Source organism: Lissotriton helveticus, chromosome 10 (genome assembly GCF_964261635.1).
Source record: "Lissotriton helveticus chromosome 10, aLisHel1.1, whole genome shotgun sequence".
Classification (NCBI taxonomy): domain Eukaryota; kingdom Metazoa; phylum Chordata; class Amphibia; order Caudata; family Salamandridae; genus Lissotriton; species Lissotriton helveticus.
The window spans coordinates 95822824-95849145 of record NC_136071.1 but is presented as its reverse complement, the minus strand read 5'-3'; the positions used below and the strand labels follow the sequence as shown (position 1 = coordinate 95849145).

At 42.7% G+C, this 26322-nt stretch overlaps 1 protein-coding gene across 1 annotated transcript in view; it reads left to right on the top strand.

Moving 5' to 3' along the window:
• The window catches only part of TSC2 (TSC complex subunit 2), a 279890-nt gene that overhangs the window by 73368 nt on the left and 180200 nt on the right, over positions 1-26322 (top strand). The window contains 3 exon segments of the mRNA XM_078664852.1: positions 11063-11207; positions 12851-12968; positions 14505-14553. Of these exon segments, the coding sequence (XP_078520978.1) occupies positions 11063-11207; positions 12851-12968; positions 14505-14553 (312 nt within the window).

Genomic DNA, 26322 nt, shown 5'->3' with positions numbered 1-26322 from the left:
CATGAGCTCGTCACTGACCTATTTTGTTGTAGCTTGTTGGCATGTTTGAAAAACTTTGCCTAAAGACCGTGATAGTTGTATTGTAGTAGCACAATGTAGCAGGTGTCCTCAATGCAGAGTTTACATTTCTGCTTGTGCACAACTCAGTGACTGCAGTGCATAGACAGATAAATCAGTTCAAGCATTGGATACTCATGAAGGCTTCTACGCACTTCTACATCTGATTTTTTTAGTTTGATCTGTCTATTAGGATTCACATTTGCAATATACATACAGCAATCATCTGTTACTTGTTTGGAACCAGTGTACAGTTACTACAATCTAGTCGTTTTACATTTAAGGACGAGGTAATAGTATTTTAGTTCTTGTACTATATACCATTACTACCCATTTACATACCATTCAATAACCATATTTGACCTGGTCGTTTCATCTGGGCTATTGATCAAACTTTTTGTGAGCAACCAGCAAATGCTAAAGAATAAATCGATAAACAGAAAAGTAGAATAATCAAAACAAGAGATACAAAGGGAGGAAGTCTTGAGCTGCACGGTAATACGGTATACGTTTCAAAGCTACCATATGGTTGTCAACATAATAGATCTCAATGTAGATGTGGAAGTTCGGGACTGGAACACAGTGAGGCAGTTATCAATAGATTATTTGTCAAATATTCCTTAGCATACCAGAAACCAGGTACTATACAATACTGGCATCTTGCAAGTTTACATAACTTCAGGAATGTGTGCAGGGTCCTCGAGCTACCATCACCTGGAGTATCGTCAAAATCGCACCTCATGCGGCCGATATAGGATACTTGCGCAGTCCAAGTGTATCTTCTTTTAACAGAGCAACAGCTTCGGCTTTGGCCCAGTTTAGCATTGATTGTGTCCAAGCTTTAAGTGGTGGCAGGTCTACAGCTTTCCACTGTCTCGTGAAAAGTCAATTGTCCACCACCAGCCCCAAATCTAGAAAGCGGGATGTTGCTTAATTCATCTTATCTCTAGGAAATACTCCCAGAGTACGAGCCGTATCTGTGCTCGTATGCAACAATCGAATCACGTCCGCAAGTAATCACGCAGTCTGGGACAAGACCAAAGGATATGTAGAAGCTCTGCATTTACCAGTTTGCATCGTGGGCAGCAAACATCAGTTCTATTAAAATATCTATTAAGCTTGTCTGTAGTTAAGTACGCCCTGTGAAATATATATAATTGAATGTATTTGAATCTTGCATATCTAGGGATGTTTCTTGGGCTCTCTAGTACTGTATCCCATTCTTTGGGTGTGTATGGACGCACCATGTCTGCTTCCCATTTGCCACGCAGCGGCGCCAATTCCACCATAGTATGCTCACGAATTGCTTCCACAAACCATTTCGTAAGGTGGCTCCCTGTACATATTACATGGATGTACTGTATCAGTAGATGTGTCGGGAACTCTTGTGACATACTACCCCATTAACGCCCCACTGATACCATCCAAGCAGCGCTCAAACTGCCCAGGTGGAATACCCTCTTCATCGATCAAGGAAAGAAAAGGCTGCAATGCGCCACCTATATAAAGGTCTTCCAATGTGCATATATCTGCATTCTGCCAGTCCCACAGGTCCACCATTCGAACCCTGCCCCCTCTCTCGGCACCCCCAGCAAAGGAAGCACAGGCACATAAGGAATACCGTGCTTTGTGAGGCGTAAAGCCCTGCAGAAACATTTCTGGGCCACGAGCACCAGCAGGGGGAGAGAGGCATGTGCTTTAGTGCATGGGTGAAAATTAAAATGGAGTTTCTCCAAAGTCTACATAGGGTTATCTTCATCTGTTTCTAAAAGATGTAATTCTGGTACCCATTTCCCAATCCATCGTATCTGGGACGCCAGATAGTAATGTTCTAAATTGGATAAGGCTAATCCTCCCCATGCACATGGTAAGTGCAATTTAGTCCAAGCCATTCTCCAGCGCGTATTGTTCATATAAGGTCCCTCATCATGCCCCCCAGTGGCGGAACGAACGACACTGGAATATATTACGGGAGAAAAGCAAAATAATACAGCAATCTGGGAACATCACCATTTTAATCCATGCCTCCCTACCTGCAACTGAAAGGTTGAGTGTCTTTCAGAAATCTATCTGGGAGCGCAGAGCTGCGATCGTCCTGGTTAGGTTTCCATCCAGGAGGTCCCGATCGCTATGTTAAATCTGGATTCCCAAGTAACGAAATACAACCGGCTGCCACGTCACCAGTGCCCCATCTATATTCAAACGGGGATCCTTCACACCGGGATTGAAGAGGTACAAGCAAGACTTTCCCCAATTCACTCCCAATCCTGAGATCGAGGCTGTTCTACGTAATGCCATAGCTATAACCAGAGACCATATCAATGGGGAGAGGGGGCATCCCTGTCTAGTCCCTCTCCGTATCGGTATAGGTCTTTAAAACAAGGCTCCAAGACGCACACGTACTGTGGGGGCTCCAGCAATTTAATGAGGCTAAGGAAATATGGCCCAAATCCATAGTGCTCTAGTTCTTCAGATATATAAACCCAGTCCACTGTATCAAAAGCCTTCTCCAGATCAAGGACCATGCAGCCCGCAACCGGCCAAGTCGCTGTCACACTATGCATCACCCTAAAGAGCATACGAATGTTTAAGGTGGTGTTACGAGCCGGAACAAAGCCATTTTGATCTTGATTAACCAAATGTGGGTTGAAGAGTGCCAGTCGGCCTGCAAGAACGCCAGCTAAAATCTTATAATCCCCATTCAGCAATGCCAGTGGCCGATAGGTTCCTGTCTGCATGGGGTCTCTGTCTGGTTTCGGGAGCGTAATCAGTGTCGCTTCCGTCAAAGAGGACGGGAGAGGAGAGCCGTCTAAAGCTTCAGTGTATACTTTCAAAAAGTGAGGACTTAACAAATCGGCAAATGCTTTATAAAACTCCTGGGAAAACCCATCAGGCCCAGGAACTTTCCCAGTAGACAGGGCACGCATTGTACCCCTTACCTCCTCCAGTGAGATCGGCATCTCCAGCTCTCTGCGTTGCTGAGCCATAAGGGTGGGAAACTGGAGCCCATTTAAAAAAGAGCATATTTCCGCTTCAGGAGACGGCCAAGGCCGATGTGTATAGACTTGTAAAATGTGTGGTCAGGACACTGTGAATTTTTTGTTGTGTGTATTTAATGTGGCCATCCGGCGATCTGAGCACAGAGATGGGTCCCCTAACATTATCTTGTTTAACCAGCCAAGCCAGTAATGGTCCAGACCTGTCAGCTTTAGCATGCACCGATGCCAAGTGGGCCTCAAAATTGAGACACCTCTGACGCTCAAGAAGCTCTGTATATTTCTTACGTGCTTCCAAGAGTCGAGTGGAGTCGAGCACGCCAGTCAATATCTGGGATTCTAGTGTCAATAGTTTTTTCGAGCGCCAATTGTTCTGACTCTACCTGTTTCTTAAGGCAGCCTCCTATTCTCAGGCACTCGCTCCATATAGTAGATTCATGGCGTCCCACTCAATCATTTTGGACGAGGCGGACCCTGCATTAATAGTGAAATAATCATGAATGGCTTTCCCAATGGATTCCCGAAAATAGGGATCTTCTAACATCGCTGGTTGTAGACGTCATGTGAGGATAGCTGGCGTTCCGCCCTCCCATGCTATTGTGACGAAGTGTGGGTTATGATCAGAGTGTGTACGACCCCAGTAATCTGACCCCGTCACATAGGGAAGTAAAGGGACTGAGCATAAAAACCTGTCTAGGCACACATGTAAAGTGTGAGGGGCTGAGTAATATGAATATATTCTCCCGCCCGGATTCCGGTCTCTCCAAATATCCATCAAGTCCCGCCCCTGTACCCATGTTCCCAGCACCACCGAATTAGCGGAAGCGGCTGCACATCGTATAGGGGGGAAGGATCTGTCCAAATTAATCTTTAAGACACCATTAAAATCACCACCTATTATCCAGAGGATATCACACCACTTCGACAGTTCCAAGGAGAGTGAGTTAACGAATGGTCTTTGATCTGCATTAGGGGCATACACATTACCTAGCAGCACATATCGCCCATCCAACCGACCCTTCAAAAAGACGTATCTGCCTTCTTTCTCAACCAGGGTTTCCTCCACCGCAAATGGTGTACCCGGGCGGATCCACACAAGGACCCCACGGGCCAACAAGGAGTAATCAGTGGCATATACCCTCCCCCTCCATTTTCTTTGCAGTCGGGTCACTTCAACTTTATTCAAGTGTTTCCTGCAATAGGACAGTGCATATATTATGTCGTTTAATGTAGGGGTGGACTGCATATCTGCGGGATGGTGTACGGAGACCACGCACATTCCAAGTGAGAATACTGTGAATAGCCATTACCATGTCTAGTGTAAATGTTCGAGACAACCTGGCCCATGTGTACAGTCACTTATGTACTCTGACTGATCATTGCAGAATCCCACAGCCTTCCCTTGTGAAAATCCAATATCATAACTAAAGGAAGATACAACAAAACTAACCAAATACTATAAAACATCTTTAGAGCTGTCCCCTTCTAATTAGAGGTACCACCCAAACTCTGACATGGAGACTACTCTCCAGTACAATTGAACTGGTTACCTTAAAAAGGAAAAGGTGTAAGGGAGCGTGAAGCCATTCCAAGCCAGTCACCTGGATATACCCAATTAGCTCCAGTCCAAGCATCTAACCATACAATCCTGCAAGAGTGCCCCCCACCACCTATAAGATTCAATATGCCCATAATAATCACATTATTTCTATTGTACACTAGACATTGAAGTACATGAGAATACCAGATGTCTCTAGGATACAGTTCCGCCTCCCATTGTTCAAGGTGTCCTTGCCATAGTCACAATCATTATAGAATACCATCCGCAGTCTGAGGTGTTACTTCTGGCATCCACAAAGACACAACATCTGATAAGCCCGGCGCCAGCGTGTCCTCATCTTCCAATGAGTGAGCCTGGGTCCCTCCTTTGCTGTAGATCTCAGCGGCCTCTGCAAGTTTCTATGCCACGCGGACTGCATCCTGTTGTTCCTGTCTGATCAGTTCCAAGTTGGGCATCACTGACGTAGCCCGGTGTCGTCGTCCATGTCCTCTGTGACGATCCATCATGGTGTTTTTCTCCTTATTCTTGCCTCCTGGGGCACCCGATGGCCTGGGCCGCGTGAACTGGCCCGTTTCTTCCAACCAGTCCCATGTGTCTTCGGCTGTATCAAAAACCCTTGATTTCCAATCAGAAAGCACTCAAAGCTTGGCAGGATAAAACAATGAGTATGAAATGTCAAGTTGTCTGAGTTTTTGTTTAACATGAAAGAAAGATACCCTTTGAAATTGAACTTTCAGGGTATAGCCCGGGGGAAAAAAAGGACCTTTCCATTTTCATATTCAATCTCTGGCATCTTCCTGGTTTCCAGTAGGATCGTATCCCGGTCTTTGAAGTGTAACAACTTAAATATGAGGGGCCGGGCCTCACTGCCAGGTGCCGTTATACAGCCCGGAATGCGGTGCGCATGTACGATGGTGAAGAAAGGGGAGAACACTTAGGGGGTTATCAAGTCTTTGAGCCAGGGCTCCAGAGAAGTCCCTGCATCTTGACCTTCCGCCCCTTCGGAAGCCCAATCAGTCTGATATTATTTCTTCTGGAGCAGCGTTCTACGTCCTCCACCCGCTCCTCTAGTTGTCTGATCATGGCTTTGTGTGCATTCTGCTGTTCATCTAGCAACTCAGTGGCTGGTTTCAGCTCCCTGACATCCTGCTCGATGGTGGTGACCCTGTCCGTTAGTTTATGATGGTCTGCATCTAGCAGATTGAGATCTAGTGCAACTTTATCTATTTCAGATTCCACTGGCTCTCTGGAGCTTTCTAACGCAGCCATGATAGTGTCCAACCGACCTTGCGGGGGATCCTGTTGCGCCTGCAAATGTATCGGATCCATTTCCACCGACACCTTGTGTTGCGAAGAGGCCATTGATCCAGTTCCTCTAGTGCGGCTCATCTGTGCAGCAGGGGTTTTCTGGTATATTCCAGCTGTCACAAAACTCCTCAATAGTGACCCCCTCTGCTGCTGCAGTTCCCGGCGCCGTTCTTGGTGTGTTGAGAATTGGCGTGTGCTGCCACTGGTTCTGTGTTACCGGGTAGCGACCCTGATCTCCCACCAATGCTGTGGTTATTAAATTGTCTCCCTGGTTCCTCTATTTTTATTCCTCACCTGCATCTGGGTATTTCCCCCTCTTGCCTCTGATCACAACTACGTCTTCCATCTATCCATGTCATCCCAGGGCATAGGGGCTTTGTGTTTCACCTATTATATGTAGACTTATTTTTGTATTTCTCACAAGTCCGGGGATAGTCTCTGTTCGCAGCCTCTCAAAGTTCAGTTAGGTAGATTGTACTGATGCCTGGCCCTCTTCCCAGCTGCCTGTGCCAACCTTCCAAATCTTCCTTTAATGGAATCTGGATATTGGCCGCATTCTCCTTTTAGGTGACTTCACGCTGCTTATGGGCCCTACCCCCAGTGTCCCTACACCAGCAGCGTACCAAAGCAGCAGTCTCCAGAGGTCTCTGTTTTCGTCTCTCAGACTGTGCAGTGTCCGTTATATTTCAATTAGTCCCACAGCGGCAGCAACACTCACCTTAGGTCAATCCAAAGCCAAGTAGTAGCTGCAGTCTGTGTAGTGATCTTCCGCGGGGGAGGAGTCTGGTAACCTCGGCCCCCGAACCTATGTTTCCTGGACGTAGCCAGGTCCAGAATGTCTCAGCCCCAGGGCTGCGTTCAACTACAGCGTGTCCCCTTTCACGAGCCGCAGAGTGGCCGCAACCACCGCACAGCTAGCCCTCCTCGCATGCGGACCAAACGGGCAGACTGCGGCCACGATCTGAACAGTCTCGGCACATGTTCAATCAGCAGATCCTCACTGACCATCTCTGGGAGTCGTCCACCCGAATCAGGACCCCACTCCCACTGCAGCCTCTATAGAGCCGACTGCTCCCCCAGCAGCGGGCGTAGTAGAAGGCCCAGGTACGGAACGCTGCCCACGTCTCCAGGCAGGGCCCCCCTAGCGGCAGCGTCACCCACCTCCGCTGCCGGTCATCATGTTCTGCCACTCTGGTCCCAATTTAGATACGCTGCAGGGGGGGGGGGGAGAAGACTGTCTGCCCCCTTCCCTGTGTTCTTGTGCAGGACAGCCAGCAGCGTATCAGCCCCGTGGGCCCAGGGCCGCGTCCGGCTGAGCTACAGCACTCGCCTCCACTTCGCGCACCACGGGCGGTATGGCAGATCCCGTCGCCCCTGTTGTGGTCGGGAGTGGGGTTTGCCCAGTGTTCTGTTGGGGTTTTGCCGCTACAGAGGACACGGAGAAATTAGCCGGATAACTGGGGATTATCGGCGGAGCAGCTTCACTACACGGCCGCCATGTTACCCGTACAGGCCACGCCCCTTTCTGCTTTACATCTGTGATATTGAATACTTTGCATGAAGCCCTAAATGGTTAAAAACATTTTATGCTCTAGAGCATGACTAATTCCGCAAACCTCTGTCTGGGAGACTTTTTTTCAGCGCCCTCGTCCAACTATCTAACTTTAGGAGGCCCACCTTAGTAGGGGGCACTCTAAGGCATCTTAATGCTTTGATTCTGAGCTTGTACCTCCTACTCAATTTCCTTTTTAGGTCTCAGCTAGACAGCACTTGAGACACGTTGTGTATACTTTGTGGGCTTCAGCCTGCCCATAGGCTTCCCATTTGGTTGCTACATTGTCCCTGTCATATTTTTTTCTCCCCATTTGTCCATTGCATGCATTTGTCATGCCTCTTCCTGTGTTTAGCCCTCCCTGAGAACAGGGACTAATTACACTTTCCCTCCACTGCTTTCATTTTAGGATCTTCTTCAGGATCTACTTTTTTCTTTGCTAAAGAGCAACTAACATGAGCGCACATGTTTTCAATTGCTCCAAACCCCTCTGTAAACATGCCTGTAAATCTTGTTCTTATCTCGTCACATATGCTGTGCATTCAAAGACAGAGGTCAAATGTCCTCAACCCCTCCTGCTTTGCTGTTTGAATATGGCGTGGGTGATTGCTCTTTTAAATGTACATTTTGCTTACTAGGACTGCTTGCACCAGGTTATGGGAGCTGCTGCTGTCACTGCCAGGCTTCATGCAAAGACGATATCAAATGTCAGACACTGTTTTCATGCAGCGCCTGTTCTGTGCTTCAAACCCATTGCGCCTCACTGCTCGTTTTCATTTCTTCTCCTCCTTCCACCTCCCCATGTACAAGTTGCTTCTTCCCGTCCCACAGCACTCCCTCCCTGTTGCTTCTTATCTCAATCCTGTACCCTTCATCCCATTGGTCTCAACCTGTACCTACCTGTAACACCCCCCCCCTAAATTTAGTATTTAGGGCCAGCCCTGAACCTTGCCACCTCAGACAGGAAACGACCAGAAAAAGAGAAGGACAAAGAAGCCGTGCTGAACTAAGAAGAGGAGGACTCCCATAGACTTGGTCCCAGCCCTACCGGCCTGTCTCCACCTCGAACCTGCTCCAGCGAAATCCCGGTGTGTCCTGCTGCCAGCAGCCCCCAAGAACCCAGGGGACCTGCCCTGCCTTCCCAAACCAAGACTTTGCCTCCCGTGAGCACCGGATTTGCTCATCCACACACTCTGGCTCTGTCCAAATCCACGAGTCTGCGCCCACGGCCCGAGTTTGAGTGGCCCAACACCACGAGGTCTCCCTGGTGATCCTGACCCGAGATCTGGTGATCTCTGACCTGCCTCGAATCTCAAATGATACCTGCAGCCCCTGTCTGGAGGATTCCCCCTACCTCGATCGGAGCTGGTAAGAAATCCCGAAGCCTTAAGACTCACCTGCACCCGACGTACCACGGCCTTGGGTGGCCCAACCTATGATGTCCCAGCATCCACAGGCATCCCAACTTATCTGTCGAACCGGTGGGAACCTCCAACAGATCTTCGACCTGAGCCTGCAGTGTATGTTGCAACCGGAGAATCCCCATTGAAATCAACAAGGCACCAAATGCCAGATGAGCACCCTGCACCCAGCCGCCCCAGTGGGTGCACTTTGTGCGCTGAACCGGATCTCTCTTTGACCTGAGCCTAACACCAGGAGCTTTGCTCCCACAAACTTGTGGCCTGCTCGTGAACAGTCACCAACCAGACCATCCCCTGTCCCTCATTGGATAACATTGGGCCTCAGCACTCTGCAACCGGCCGCCCTAGTGCAGCTGAGGGTGTTCTGAGAGTGCATCCTTGACCCTTGAGGAACCCTGGTTCTAACCCCAGAATACCAACTCCCAGAAATAAGTACTTACCTGCAAACCCTTAACCTCATTTCCTTCCATAGGATTACATTGACTGGTTTTCTTTGAAAATTCTTTTAAGTGTGCAGTTGGTTTGTATGAAACACTGGAAAACTGCAACTGTACTAAGAGTGAATTACTTACCCTTTGTCTAGGAAATGTCTCAGTGTGATATCTAGGCACATCACCCTGGTTAGCAAAAGTAACTTACAAAGTAATCTAAGAAGTAAAGTTCACAGTATTCTGTAAAGTAACTGAAAAGTAATTGTGAACTGTTAATTTACCTGTAATTCAATCAACTGCATGTGAATCTGCATTCAACTGTAGTTCACTGCGTAAAAAACTTGCAAAGTATTATTTCACCTGAACTTCCCCAGACCTGGCTTGGTTCTAGATTAAAATAACTAAGTAATGTTTTTTATACAAACCCACTGGTCTGAGTTCCGTCTTTGAGTGTGTGGCATCGTTTCTTGCCTGAGTGTGTACACAAATGCTTGACACTACCCTCTGATAAAGCAATACTGCTCGCCTACACTACCACAAATAGAGAGTAATGTGCTATCTACTTTTACCTCTGCCTACCTTTGGGGTTCCACTGGACTCTGTGCACACTATACCTTACTTTGGTATAGTATATACAGAGCCAGCTTCCTGCAACATTGAGAGAGGAATAAAGCATTATCAGATAAAGTAAGCCCTGCAATTGTTAACTTGACTCTCTGACTCGGTGTGGGGCTGACTGATGCCTTAAACAGATATAGAGAGGGAGCAGTATTAACTTACCACCTTAGACGGTGGTAAATGACTGTCACAGGAATTTTAAAGGAATATGCTGCTGACTTTGGGTGGAAATGAAGCAGCATTGTTTGCCATCAACTCATTGAGATCCAAAAAACAGGTTCATGTTTCATCACTGATGACATTATTTAGATTTTTTTTGTAATGATATTAATGGCGAATTTAGATATTCGTATTACATGTAATATGGGTAAAGTCTTTTCTTAATGGCGTATCTCTTCCCTATTATCAGTTGAATGTTTCTATAATAGATACATAGGTGTATGTTGCGCATAATTACACTCCGTGGCACAATCCCACTACACATAATTCAAGTACACTTGGTACCACATAATTACTAGCCACATAAGTCAACTACACAAACCCACTCAACACTACACAATTCCACACCATTTAACAATTCCAATTTAAACCATATAATTATCCTCCGCTCCACATATATCTACCCCACTCCATAACACATGGTTAAAAGACAACGCCAATATCTCTCCGATTGCTGGGATCAATTGGATTTTCCAGTACTTGTTTTGATCTGGTGCCTTTTGGTGCTCCTATAACTGCTAGGTACTCTATTACCAGTGTTGGGTAATTTACAAAACTTGTACAAGGCACTCTTAGGCAGTCTAAATTAGTAATATCATCTTTGAAAAACAGATAGTACTCCATGTGATTTATTTGATTTCTTAGCTTCTTATGGATACTAACAATATGCGTTCATAAACAGCCACACATTTAGAAAACATCCAAAATTTCTTTCGCTTTGCTGGATATTACTGCCTTTTCAGGCCAAATGTGTAAGCGCTCCGCTTCATCTTCGTAGCCTCTACAGTGATGGTGTACGTAACATCTGCTTCCAATGAGCTTCGTGTAAGTGCAAGATGGTATGACCTGATTCAGTGGGTGTTGATTATCTCTCTCTTCCTCCCCTATCACCTCTCCAGGGTGAAAGGTTGGGCTTTCTCCGGGCACATTTCTTCAAGGTCATTAAGAACTATCCTTCGAATGAAGATCTTCAGGAGCGGCTGGAGGTTTTTAAAGCTCTGACGTTTGACGGGAAGGACATTACTTACATGGAGGAGGAGCTGGGTGCGTATCTTGTCTAGATGGAGCCTGCACTGTGGTTTGGTTTTATAAGATTTGATATTTGACCATTATCTTTAAAATATGGTGTCTAGAAGCTAAATAGCCTTAAGAACGGGATACATACAAAAAGTTTACAATTTGTACAATCCAAGTATGCAGAAAAAATTTACAATGCGTACAAAGTATGCACAAAACCTATCACAGTATAAAATATACACAATAAGAGAAACAAAGAAAAAATAGTAGAGTACAACCTCCTATAATTCCTTATGACTACTTAATAGCTACGTTGCTTGAGGTACCGGTGTTTGATACAGTAAAGACTATAGATGTTTATTAAAAAAAGGCAAAAATCTCGGGTAGCAAGTTTCAAAAAGTTCTCCTATTTTCCTCTTGATAATTTGATGCTTTGGAATAGCCTCAGCCAGGGGCCCTCAAAGAGTGTTTACAGTTCAACATGTCCACCATGAAATTCCTGACTCCTACTGAAGGCAGTAAACGTGGTCATGCAAAATCAGAAGAAATGCAATTCATTTGCAAGCTACCTAGGAAGACTGATACTTATCACTGTTTGGGTTAACCATAAAGTCTTGAGCTTCATTTAACATGTTGCTGGCCAGATCCTGTTAAGGCAGGGCATTCAGTCTGCCAACAATGACTCGCGTATAGGGAGCTTAATGCCCAATAAGCATAGATAAAACCACTGTTCTGCATTCAGAATGTAACCGTTTTAGGCAGGCTGCAGTTTGCCGGGTGGATGCTTCTAGATTAGGAGCACCTTGGGAGAACAGTTGAGTTGTACAGTAGTGATACTTGTGGAGTGCGCTCTAGCTGAACAGTTACATTTTTGTAGTGTGGACTAGCAGTGTATAAAATATACGTCTTTCTTAAATTAACACCACCAACTGGATCTGTGGTTTTAATAAAACATCACCAAGAACTCTTCATTCAGTGAATTGACTGAAGCTCAACAGTAGAAATATCCAGTGCTCTGATGTAAGAGAAAGTAATGCTTTGAATGCAGATGCTTGTTTATGTTTTAAAGGAAAAAAAAGAGAATGGATCTCAAAGTTATGTGTTTTATCAGGGTCAACCATTCTGCCCCACATTCTCCTTCCCCGGTTTGGAACTAATCTATTATGCAGATAAATCACTCTGTCAACTCTGAAGCTCAAACACACATTTTTAAAGCATAAACATTCATGTGAGTTATAGGTGAGACTCCTATAAGCACTGTACCATATAGTGTCACAAAGCTCCCTGAATTGGGAAAGCCGGTAGCTTCTTAAATAAGGGTAGTGATTTAGAAAGTACTTGAGTGGATCTTGCTTTACTTCTTTAGTAGTTTCTAGCGTATGACATTGCTGCTAATAGATTTGTGAACTGTTTTAAAAGTTTGCAGCATCCTCTCCCCTAGGCTGGAGTGCGATATCCAGACTCTCTTTGATCAGAACACTGATGCTGTGACCAACACTGGCTTTATAGAAGTTGTTGGTTGGTAGTCTTCACTACTGAGTGTTGTGGCAGAATTCCTCTGCTTATGATTACCATGTTTGTCAAGGATATAACAGCTCTATATTTGATAAGAGTACAGTCATTGTAAACTCTGCTAAAGGAGCCTTGTCTTTTGTTTCATTTTCCTACAGCGGAGTTTGTTATCCAGTGGATGGAAGTTGGTTTATCTGCAGATTTCCTCCGTGTTTTAGTGAACCTGGTCAAGTTCAACAGTTGTTACCTGGATGAGTACATTGCTCCGATGGTCCAGTAAGTAAAATTGTAACTTTGTTTTGTGCTTCATTAGTTTTGTTATTGGGGAAAACCATTAATTGTGAACTCTACAGGCCTGTGGGCAGTTGTAGATCACTTTCTCTGCAGCAACATAAAATATGAAAAGCGTGCTGTAAAAATGCCCGTATTTGACAACAAAGCTGGCCTGGGTTGAGTTTTTGCTGTATAGTGCCTCCTGCTTTGTCCTTATCTGGTCTTCTGTTGCTATTGTCAGTCTATTTCAGTTTAGGAATACCTTTTTGTTTTAAATTGTCCTTTTAAAATCATTGAAATGATTCATGTATAAATGAGAAGTTGCAGCAGTGGAAAGAAGGAAGGGTATCTGACCCTCAATGTATTGTCAATGAACAAGTTTATATTTCGCTTTGTTTGCAGGTGCCACCTCACTTTCATCTTGATTGGGATTTATAGCTGTGCACAACTGTACATTTCCATATTTCACCCATAACCTCCTTGTATACTAGTCCCTTGTATATTAGTCTGCAGGGCAGTCAGCAGAAACATCACACTAGACTGTTGCAAGTTGTATTTGCGTACAACTGAATAAGCTCACTGGAATTCCAAGAATCTCCTCATTAGATGTTAAACTCTCACAGGTTAGTGAAGGGCAAACAGTTCAGGCTTACTCCTGGAGGGAAATAAAGGTTTAGAGACTCTAATATACACACAACATTTGCATTGTGTGAATGAACTTGGAATTCTAGGCAGTGTTATGACTTTATAAGACTTTTATTCAACTCCGTGTTCGAAACCATAGTGAAATATGTATAGAATTGCAGTGTTACTTTCCAACATAGTAGAATATGCAAGGACAGTCTGTCTTAAAATGTGCAGCTACTCAATTGTGCGCTGTAGGGGTGCAAAGGTAACACCAAAGTTATTGGTAGCCTACGTGTGAGTGAGGTGTGATGTCTAGTCTGCATGACAACATCCAGTAATAAATGATTCACATTAGGGACTCAGTCTGACCTGATCATGGGTGCAATGCAACAAGTTAAGGAACTTCTGACTTGGGTTTGTAACAGTATTGTCAGGAGAGAGAGTCAATTTGTTGGGCAGCACACAACCAGGTGAGGTCTGTGTAGAACCCTCAGTCGCAATCATTTCTGGTTCAGTAGTGATATAAAAATCAGGTGGCAGTAGCAATTAAAAGGGGGCAATATCTAGATTGGAACGTGGCAATCTTTGCAATCATGTGGGCTGTACAAAGTGTTTGCAAATTAGTCCGCTGGTTTGTTGTTCTTGGACAAGTTCCTCAAAGCATCCCATTCCATTAAAGTGATTAAGCAATTCATCTTTCTACAACAGATATCCATGCAATTTCAGTGTCTTATTACATTTTTGAACATGTGGGCTGTAGTTGAAACAATATGAATTTACATAAAGGGATACTACTTCAAAACTAATTTAAGATTCACAACACATCCTAGAGAACTGTATCCGATGCAGTTCTAGCTGTTGGGTGCGAGGTCATCCTTATAAACAATTACCTCTATTCTTCCTCTTTTTCAGAATGATCTGTCTTTTGTGCAATCGCACCACCCGTGCCGTGGACATAGAGGTCAGTCATGTTTTACTTCTGGAGCTGGGTTAATTTACTGATGTTCTACACATGTTTGAGTCGTGTAGCGAGAGTGGGTGTGGTTATGTTGTTTTGTCATCAACGTCTTAAGACTTCCAGCATAGATTGTTAGGTTATGGGCCTAACTCTGTTTTTCGCCAAAGATACTTGTATACCGATGTTAGCCTCTGGCAGACTCTCCATGTGTTGTGTAGCTTTTCCTTTACAATGTTGTGGTTTTTCATGTGACTTGGGGTCATTGCGGTATTTGGAAAGCTTTATACAGTACAGCCTTTTGTTTTACAGCCTTTCCCCATTATTTAACTTCTGGGCTTCAAACCTGAGGTTCCCACTTCCTCACTTAGTAGTCACTATAGACATCATGGTCCCAGGTGATTTTGATATTTGAGCTATCTGTCGTTTACTTTCGGACTCGTCTTGCTCTTTATACAATTGTTCAGTATTGTGTCTTCTTCAGTTTGTAACTGGCCAACTCAGGGTACGGGGCACATTCCAGATCTGATTTTTGTTCATGGAGACCATATTGAAAATCTGGAACGTGATCCACTCCCTTGGACTCTTCATCTAATTCAAGTTTTTAGTAACATAGGTACGGCAGATAATAAAAAAGCAATCCCTAAATCAGGGATTCCATCACTCACACAGTATAAAATCACCCCAGGCTCTGGTAAAAGTACTTTATGCTACGGTGTATAGCTTCCTTGTTGATCTTTTGAAAATCCATTCTCGTAACAAAAGAGTGCATAGATGGCTAAATAAAGCTTTTTATGAGATTGCTCATTTAAAGACATTTATTTCTTAACCTCTACACCATCCAAACCTTGCTTTTCTGGTAAACTAAAGTTTTGACAAAAATTGTGGAAGAAGTTTGAATGTACACGTAGACTGGACTATAGTTCAAATTCAAAGTTATTATTTATGTGCTATGTGTCTCTATAAAAGTATGGTTATACCAGCAAAATAGAAATACCTTACAGAGAAAGTCCAATCCACCTCAAACAACCAATGAAATATTAATATTGTTAACTATTCCCTTGAACCTAGTTGCATTTGTTATGAAATTTCCAACCCTCATGAGATACCTGATGAATTAGCAAATTACTGTTTCTGGGAAAAATAACAATTTTTGTTGGAATTTTAGAGCTGTCATCAAGTCACCTAATCTAAGCAGTTAATTAAATAAGGCCCATACCCTTGCTAACTCTGCTTTACAATTGAGGGCCAGCTTGATTTGCTAAGCCCAGTCTGTTTCAAAGAACAATCTGAGCTTAAACCTGGATTCCCACTTAAACCATGCTTGGCTTAGCCCTTATAGCGATGTTCTTTGAGCTGCGCTGGAATCTATACCAGGATATGCATTGCCCCAATCCTTTTGGAACTGTCTGTGGTTTTTGACACCATATTCCATAAGAATGTATCGTCAAGACTTCATGAGGGTGGTGTCTACGAACTGGCCTTAAATTGACTCCCTTCTTATCTCTTTCACAGGACGCAAGTGATTCAAATTGCCACTTTCTGAGAGCAAAACAGTTTCTTCTTTGAGCCCACATTGTTTAACATTTATGTTGCTCCCCTGGCCTATCTTTTTTGTTTCTTTGCCCACTTGTTATGATGTGTATGGATGATACACCGATTATCAGGTTTGACAGCCCTGGGACAGTAAACCCGCATTTAATAATGTTTATCAGCGGTGGCCAGATAGATGAATTATAATGCTGTAAGGTCATTGCAAACAAAACTGAGGTGCTAATATTGGGCCCTCAGACACCATCCGGTCTGAGAATTAGTTGCCTTTGGATCGGAGTGCCCTCAGTAAAAAAATTTTTTTTTAAAAATCTGCCTTGACAATGGCTTAACATAACCACCAAAGTTAATCATACCTTTGCTGCTTGTTTTTTTTTTTAAATGCTGAGATAGACGATCACCTTCTCTTGTTTGCCTGACATATTGAACAAGTGTGCTAGACCTACGTAGAGTGCGGCAGCGGTCGAGACCCTGCAGTGTCAAAATTGAGGATTTCTCTTCTACAGGACCAGCATTGGCAGACCCTTCCTTATTCTCTGGCGTGAAACCAATGGAATCATGCAGTGCATATGTTGAGCGCACAGTAGCGTGGCAACTCTGGGGCACGCCTTAACTTTTAGTGTCATATCCGCCAGAGAGTTGTTTTTAAGATCTGTTGTACGGTCCACAAAGGACTTCATGGTTTGGGTCCCTCCTACTTGGCAGATAAGTTTGTGCCATATGTTCCTTCCCGTGCTTTACGGTCCAGTGACCAAATGCTTCTCACGATTCCTAGGATCAAGCGGGTAAGGCAAGGGGGTAAGGCTCTGTCCGTGAGGGGACCGAGGATATGGAATGGTCTCCCTCTCCAGCTTAGGCAGCTTGAAAATCATCTGGCCTTCAGGAAAAAGCTGAAGACGTTCTTGTTTCAGGTCTAACCACACAGTTCAAGAACTAGTTTGGAGCCATGGTATTCGATCCCCTGCAGGTTCAGCAGTCAGCGCGGAGATACTCCCTTGGGAGTCTATTCAAGCGCTCTATAAACACGCAAAAATAAATAAAATAAATATCACATCTGAGGCAGACCCGTGCTTGAAGGTTCCCAGTCATCAATCCCAGGGATTTTAATCCGACGTACGAGGCACGTGATGGCATGAAAGGAACAGGAATTTTTCAACTAATAATGGAAGTCTTTTAGGGGAGATAACCGTGCGGATCAGAAGGAGGTGGCGAAAAGCCCCTGCCTGACTGCTGGGAAGACGGTGTTCCTGTTTTGTCTCTGTTAATATAAATCCAATCTGGCCAAAAAGTCTGAGTTCATAATGGCTGAGAATTCTGTGCAAATAAAAACGAAGGGCATATCTAGAAGGTACATGGCCTTGAGCAGAAGCCGAGCAAAACAGAGGCTTAAGAAGCTAGAGCACAGCTCGAAAATATTTCTATTGGAGATTAAAGACCTGACTTTGTTCGATACAAGGCTGGAACACACAAGGGCTCTCTTCTGAGTTTTATATATATCATGCTTGCGTGTATAACAGAGGAGAGCCTATTTACAGTATGTATGATGCTGCAGGAGCTTCTAGCTACAGATGCGGACACAATTAGGCTGACATGGCTGATGGCACAGTGATGGTAGTCTTATGTACAGTGGAGTGGAGGAAGAGATATTTAATGGAGTAAGTAGAAAAAGAAAAAAGTGCACCTGGCGGCTCAGTGTCCTGCTTTTCCACGACCTTCTCCCAGACACTTGTGAAGGGATAAGGCCATCGTGGACATCAAAGAGCTGTATGCAAAAGGGCTGACTGCATCAGTGACTCTCTCAGCACATTCACGAGTGACATTGAAAGAAAGGCAATGCATGTCTTCCCAAGTGGACTCTGCAAAGACTTTCTTAGATAATCTCACTGCAATTTGTTCAAGGGATCGGTGATGAATTAGTCGACGATGGCTGGATGCTAGCCATATAGAAATGTACGGAGTGCTCCTGCAAGCGAGGTGGTATGTTTGTGGTTTTCTTTAAGTATAGGAGGAAGTGTCACACTGCGTTCTTCTTTTCACTATAAACGGTACTTCTAGACCTGCAGTACTTTAATTATTGTGATATTCTAGCACATAGTTAATGGACTAGGAGGTGGTTTATTATTATACATTCTTTTTAGACCAGTGATGGTGGATGTTCGCATGGTCGCATGTTGTGAGATTTCAATAAAAATGATTTGAACATAAAAATATTGAAGAAAATCTCTTTCCTCTTGCTCGAATGCCGCAAACTGGCCTTCCAAGCACTCATTAACTTTCATTTTTACTACTGCACTAGTCTGTATTTGGTAATCCAAAATACTGTTTTCTATGCTTCAACTGGTGCAATACTTAGCCATATGTACTATCTTTAGTCTGCTCCTATGCAAAATCGATATTCCTTAAAAATGTCAGTTGCATTAGCTGCCTGTAGAAAAAAATCTTATTTACCTCCCTCTGTCTTGCACATAGTGTTGTTAGCAACTCCTATCCTGTCTATGCCCAGAATAAATTCCCAGAGATATAGCCCCGCCAGACTTCTTCACTAAGCTTCTAATTTCAATGTTGTTCCCTTTTGCAAAAGAGCACACTTTATGGACATTTCTTCGGTGTGTTGACTACAATACTTAGGAATTCTCTACCTACTTCCCTTAAAGGGGCTGACAACCACTTTCAATTTAGGAAACTACTCCGTTTTGCTGTTTGAGTAAGGCTCTTTTTAATTTCTTAAAGTAGACTTGTTCTGGAACAAATTCATTCACTGTTGACTGCATTTGTAGCACCAGGATACCCTTTTAGGATGGCAGCCGTGGTTTATAAACATACAACATAACACCTGCCTGCTGCTGAGTCCTATTTGGATAGTCGGCAGAACATCTCTCCATTACAGGATTGATTTTAAAGTCCTACTGCTTATGTTGAAATCCTGGAACATATTTCAAGTGGATACAGTTTTCTTTTTGTTTTTGTCTTAACAAAAATCATTTTGAACGGAGCCATGTAAAGTTGTATTTGTCTGAAAACATTTAAATCCTGTATAAAAAGAAAATCTAAAGCGGGGAATGGTGCCAGTGTGAATTTTGACACTGCCCCTTTAAATATTCTAAAATCACTACTATCCCAGAATACACAGCTGCCAGGTAGGCAGTTTTTGCTTTGTGAGCAGCTATCGTTAAATACAGCAAACTCTGTATTGGGCTTATTTTTCACAGAAGACTTGGGTTTTTGGGAATTTCTCATCTTCACTTATTAGGTGTCTGCCATCAAATCCTATATTCTTTTAAGAGGTAAGAGTCTTATCTTTTGCTTTTTTTTAACAAAGCAAACCTCTCATGTTCCTTTTTTTCCCATTATACCAGCTTTTTTTAATAAGTGGTGGAAAAAAACTGAGCAAGAGTATAACATTTTGTGCTCAATATTCTAGATTCTCTGCCTTACATATCCAGTGATGTCCTACAGAGAGAAAGACATAAAGATATGGGATGATCTGAAAATGAAACCAGAATTATTTGACTCCCATCCTGACAAAATGTACATTGGAGTTAGTTTCCACCACAGGAGTACATGGGAACCCTCAGACACTCTGGAGGGTCCCCCAGAAAATTACCAGTACCATCCTTCCCCATCTGACAACAAGTTCATATTCAAGAGTCTGTTCCATGTAGAGGCATCATTTGCCATTCAGAGCTTTGTCATTGAGCCGTCACACAACACTGCAAACTCAACGGCATGCAGAACGATATAGAGCAAAGAGAAAGAAGAAAGAGAGACCGTATATCATCAGAAGAGTTTTCCTCTGAACGTATCAGCCCTTAGCAGCTGATGATTTTCTTCCTGCACCGCAGCAGCAATGGCCTCCGTTATCTCCAGCAGTGCGACCACCTGTAGTGAATCTTCTTCCTAAAGTAAGTTCAAGGGAGTAGTGACCCCCAGGAAGAATGATCAAATAAGTTTAGATCTTGAGCTACCAACTCATTCTCTCAGTACTGACATCCCACATGATTCGAGTAGAGGGTAAAGGCCCAGCCAGACCATGTTCTTAATTGTCAGTGATGTTGAATCTCTGGCAGTCATCAAAGTAGCTTTCCCATCTAGGGAGCTGAACATATCTATAGTATAAGACCTTATTCCTAAAATCTCTTGCAAGACCTGTCTGGCTCGAGTCCTGATTTTCTGTAGTACACAGTAGAGCAATTTGTACACTATGTTCCATAAATGCTACAAAGAAAAGGCATGTCAAACTTATTAAATCACTATATTGAGATTCTTTGTGTTTTTAAAAAATAATTGTATGAAAGGTTTCAGCATAGGCACTGTTTGCAATTAACAGCAATTTGGTAGCATGCATGTCTAGTTTATCCACTATCTGTGTACAAAAGCCCAGTGAATTAAACTTCCATTTGTGAAATCCTCAAACACCGCCTTGAACCTAAAATATTAAAAGCAACTCCATAAAAAGGAAAGAAGGGGTCAGGATATCAAGGACAAGGGAGAAGAAAGAGGAAGGGGGGGACCCAGGATAGAGTTGCAGGCTAAAGATGCAGAAGAACAGGGAAATCCTAAATATTTGTCACCTTTTTGCTAAAAAACTGTTTCCTACATAACATTTCCTTTCCAATGTCCTGTTAAAGTGTCACCTTGGGAGAAGGATTCAAGGGCGGCAGCTCTTGAGCTTAAGCTGTCTGCATGACCAAAGATTAACAATTCATAGAAGGGATAAGCGTCTGATTTCAGTCCTTCAGTCATGTGAAAAGAAGGCTCTTAAAGTTATGCCAGACTTTATTTTTTTTTTATTTTTTTATTTTTTTGCACTTGTACTGCTCAACGGCTACCCAAAAAGGGTTTCCCGGCGACTTTCAGTTTAGCAGGAGACCATACTGTTGCTGTAGTGCCCTTACCCAGTTTTTGTCCAGCCCCTCCAGTAGTTGCCATCTTTGTGTTGATGCGCCAAAGTCTGAGGGAAAAGGGGATAGTTTTACCCTTCCTATGCAGCAAGTGTTTCTTTTTTTTTGTGTTGATTTTTTTTTATTGAATTATGCAATAAAATACATTACATAGTAAATATCAACGTAATAAGGTAAATAAGAAAACCTTATTTGCAAAATATTGAAAAGAATAATGAATTGATAGATTATGAAATTTACTCCTAGTAATAGAGATAAGGAAAAAGTTTAACAGTACATACTCTACAATCTGTTATAAAATAACAATACAAAAGGTATGAATGTATCTTATATGTAAGTAACGGAATGACTAAATAAATCTAATCAAGATTAAAAGAAAGAAGAAAAAGGTGCCAGAGTAACGGAGGGGGGGAGGGGGAGGGAAGGAAAGAGAAAGGATAAAGAGAATGAAATAGTACAGGAAAAGCATATGAGATAATAAAATTAAGTAGGTAAAGGATGCACATTAAGTAGGTAAAGGATGCACATTAGAAGAGGGAGTTGGGTTAGAATCGTCATCCAATGTGGTTTCCAAAAAGGGGGACCAAGTTTGAAGAAAGATGTCAGCTTGGTCCTGAAGATTGTAAATTGTGCGTTCATGTAAGGCTGTCTGCATCATTGCCACCAACCATTCTTCCTGAGAAGGAGCAGATGAAGATTTCCAATGGCGTAAAATGCAAATTTTGGCTGTAGCCAAAGCAGTGTGAAGAAGACGAGTCTGTGGCTTAGAAAGTTTTGGAAAACCACGGAAGTCATGTAAAATAATGGTGGCAGATGTAAGTGGTAAAATTAATGTCATTGTAGAGTTCAAAGTTTTGCCAACAAAGATCCAGAAGGGTCTGGTGCGTGGACATTCGCAAATGATATGTGTTATGTCACAACCAGGATTAGAACATCTCCAGCAAGAAGTATGCGATAATAACCCAGCTTGATGTAATTTAACCGGTGACCAGTGCCAATCATGAAGAATTTTAAAAATACAGAATTTGAGACGCACTTCTCGAACGCATTTGTGCAACCCCTCCAGGATTTGATCCCATTGAGCATTGGAGTACATAATAGATAAGCGAGATTGCCATTTAGTCTGAAGAGTATGTGCGAGAGGTTGTGAAAAAAGAGGGAGCAAAAAGATTTTATGAAGACCAGAGGTCACCCCCTTAAACTTCCCCCATAGTTGCAGATAAGATAATATTGGAGAAACCAGAAGCAACCAAGGTGGAGAGCCTAATTGTTTTTTAAGGCATTGTTGAAGTTGAACGTATTTAGAGGAATGTAGGAGTGGAAGATTAAATTCCTCACAAAGTTGGGGAAACGTTTTAAAATCTCCATCATGTAAGAGTTGATCCAGAGAAGAAATGCCGGCTTCTCTCCACAAAGGCCAGGATAAAGTACGACCATTGATACGAATAGCTGAATTATTCCACAAGGGAGCTTTAATGTGAATTCGCGGATTCGAGCTTAATATGCGATGACCCCTCTGCCAAGATCTATGCATGGCTGATAAGATAGGATTTTTAGGATCCAAAGAACTAGTACCAGTACCGTATAAAAGGATAGTCCTGAATCCTGAGATAGAAGATGACGTTCAATTGATACCCATTGTGGAATGTCTTTAGATTTAGGTAGAAAATAGGAGAGTTGAGAAATGTGTAGGGCAAGTGAATAATGTTCAATGGATGGAAGACCCATGCCTCCATATAACTGATGGGCCTTTAATTTAGCAGCAGCAAGGCGCGGTTTAGCTGTGCCCCATATAAAGAGCTTTATCTTGGAGTCGATTGATCTAAGAGTAACTAAAGGAATTTGGAGGGGAAGCATACCCAAAACATAAATGAATCTTGGTAAAGTAACCATCTTAATAGCTTGAACTCTACCCCATAAAGATAATCCTAGAGCTTTCCACTTATCAAAATCCCTCTGCATTTGAGAAAATAAAGGAGCTAAATTATCCGCAACCATATTTTCCGAACCTCTATTAATCAGAATCCCGAGATACTTAAGGTGTGAAGATTGCCAGTGAAAAGGGAATCCAGAAATTGCAGATTTCGTAGTGCCAACTGAAATAGGTAACGCTTCACTTTTGTCCCAGTTTATTTTATAACCAGAAAAGGAGGAAAAATCATCAATAATTTGAAGAAGGGCTGGGAGGTTAGTAAGAGTAAGAAGAATGTCATCTGCATATAAATACATTTTAGAATGGCCAATTGGAAGGGGGATACCTGTAATATCATCAGATTGGCGAATTGCAGCAGCAAGAGGTTCCATCGCTAAGAGAAAAAGAAGAGGGGACAATGGGCAACCCTGGCGTGTACCTCTGCGAATTGGAAATGGGGTAGATAAGAAACCTCCACAGTTGACTTGAGCTAATGGGCTATCGTATAATAAACTTACTTTATTAATAAATTGGTCACCCAAACCAAATCTATGCATTATTGTAAAGAGATATTCCCATTCAATGCGATCAAATGCTTTCTCAGCATCAAGTGAGAGAGCCAAGGCATCTTCTGGAAGATGTTTAGCAGTCCATAACGTGTGAGCCAATGTACGAAGATGATTTCGGGAAGAACGGCCTGGGACAAAACCCACTTGGGAATTATGTATCAAAGAGGGTAAGACTTTGCGACGACGGGACGCAAGAATACTAGCTAGAATCTTAATATCCGAATTTTAGAGGGATATAGGGCGATAACTTCCGCATAAAAGAGGGTCATTTGCCTGGCTTGGGTAGAACAGCTATAATTGCTTTATTAGAAAGGGGGCCCAAGGAGAATTCTTTGTCAGCCTCTAGAAACGCAGCATGCAAAGTATCTATCATATTCTGACCAGTCCATCTATAAAATTCGGCGGGGAAACCGTCCTCTCCAGGGGCTTTATGATATGGCAGAGCAGTGATAGCAGAAGAAATCTCGTCTCTCGTGATATTACCTTCAAGTAAGGCTCTGCCATCATCCGAAAGCTGCGGAAGATTCACCTTCTCTAGAAAAGTTGACATTTTATCCAGATCAAGCTGATTACTTGGGGTATATAGAGATCTATAAAAGGAGGCAAATTCATTACCTATTTCCTGAGGTCTGGTTAGTATTTCACCCTGGGTCGACTTAATAGCTGGAATAGCCATAGCAGCTTCTCTCTGACGCAATTGTGCAGCCAATAATCGACCAGCCTTTTCTCCTTGTTCGTAATGTCTCCCTTTCATCTTCTGCAATGCATACTCAGCCTTAGATGTAAAGAGACCATTAAGAGACATTCGTGCTTGTTCCAACAATTTGCGATTCTGTAAAGTAGGGTTCGAAATATATAATTGAGAGTAATGTTGAATGTCTCGTTCTAGTTCTGTTTATTTTGCAATATTATTCTTGTTGATAAGAGCAGCATCCCGCATTAACTGCCCTCTAATAGTGGCTTTTGCTGCTGCCCAAATTGTTCTCTTAGAAGAGACAGAGTCCTCATTAATAGTGAGATAATCTTGGAAATGAGATTGCAAAAGAAGCTTACCCCCAGGTGTCCTATATTTCTGTAAACTCATTCGCCATGGTTTGCGTCCTGGTTTAGATAAACCTAAATCAAGAGATATAAGAACAGGAGAGTGATCAGATAGAGCAGCTTCCAAAATGTTAGAATCTGTGACCAATTGAACCGCTTTATGAGATAACAGAAAATAATCCAAACGGGAAAATGTGCCATGCAAGGAAGAAAAGAATGTATATTCCGATCATGTGGATGACTGAGACGCCAATGGTCAACCAAACCATTATCAGAAAGTATGTCTTGTAAGATGGCCCTATCTGCTGCATTAACCCTGTCAAACTGACCCGTTTTGTCGAGGATAGGATCTTGAACCAAATTCCAGTCCCCTCCGATGAGATATTGGGAAGCATTGATCTCAGTAAGAAGACGATTTAATTGGAGGAAAAATTGTTTTTTAGTACCAATCGGAGCATAAATGGATCCAAGACAAATGGAAGAATTCCCAATTCGTAATTTAGCGAAGACATAGCGACCATCTGGATCTGACCATGTCTTGGAAATTGTAATGGAAAGCGATCTCCGGATAAGAATAGCCACTCCACATTTACGGACAGGGTTAGGGTTGGTGGGGTCATTCCTACGTGTGCTGCTATGAATGACCTTCCCAACCCAGTCTCTACTGAGTTTGTTAGATTCAATTTCATCCAGGTGCGTTTCCTGCAATAAAGCTATGTCCACATGTTTAGACTGCAAATATGAAAGAACTTTCTTTCTTTTAATGTAATGGGTGAGACCATGTACATTCCATGTAACAACAGATGAAGGATGAGCATGAGTCATAGTGGAAAATATTCAAAGAAATAATAAAGAAGAAGAATAGGGGGGGTAGGGGAGAATAGGAGAGGGAGTTACTCTGGTTATTAAGAAAGAAAAGAGGTGATAGTATCAGAAACTTATAAGATAATAGTGCAGAGAAAGGAGGGAATCAAACAGGATAGAGGTATGTGAGTAGTCAAGTAGAAATGAGGCAGATGTTCTGTATTTCAAAGAATAAATAGAAATAGAAAAAAGTAGGGGAAAGGGAGATTAGAAGAAGTGGATGTGAGAATAAGATATGAAGAAAAGTTAGGAAACCTAGACTGTGAACCGCGGGCCTGGGCGCACTAGAGCACCGCCGCGGGACAGGACCCCAACTAGGAAAAGAAAAAGTATGGATCAGCGGAGTAGATGATAGTGTAAGGGAAGGAGCCCTGGGGAATGAATTAACAAAGAGATATAGATGCAGTAGAATATGATAGAGGAGTGATGAAAACAATCTAAGAATGCCTTCGTTAGTAATTAATCAGCCAAATACTATAATGACTATCTTAGATTATGCCCTGCAGTATCTTGTTACAGCTTATTAACGAAATATGAACAAACAGAACCTTAACATGGGAAAACAGTAAGAATACAGTATGGGAAGAGTGCAATAAATGTTGGCAAAATTATGAGGAATTCAAACAGCAGCTTTTTAACAAAATATGAATGACCGATAAAATGAGCACTCATAATTAAAAGAACTCAAAAGGCACATAGCATATTAGCACTTAATATCCAAGCAAAAGCTAGAGAAATACATATTAAAATGGTATACTATAATGAAGGGTAACGTGTTGCACTATAGAATAAAATAAGGGGGGGGAATATGCATAATCATAGAATTTGGACGTATAAAGAAAGGGAATACCAATACCTACCCTAATCCATTGAGCAACATAGGAATGATAAAACATGCAGAAATAGATAAAGTAATTCCAATACCCCGAAGAGGGAC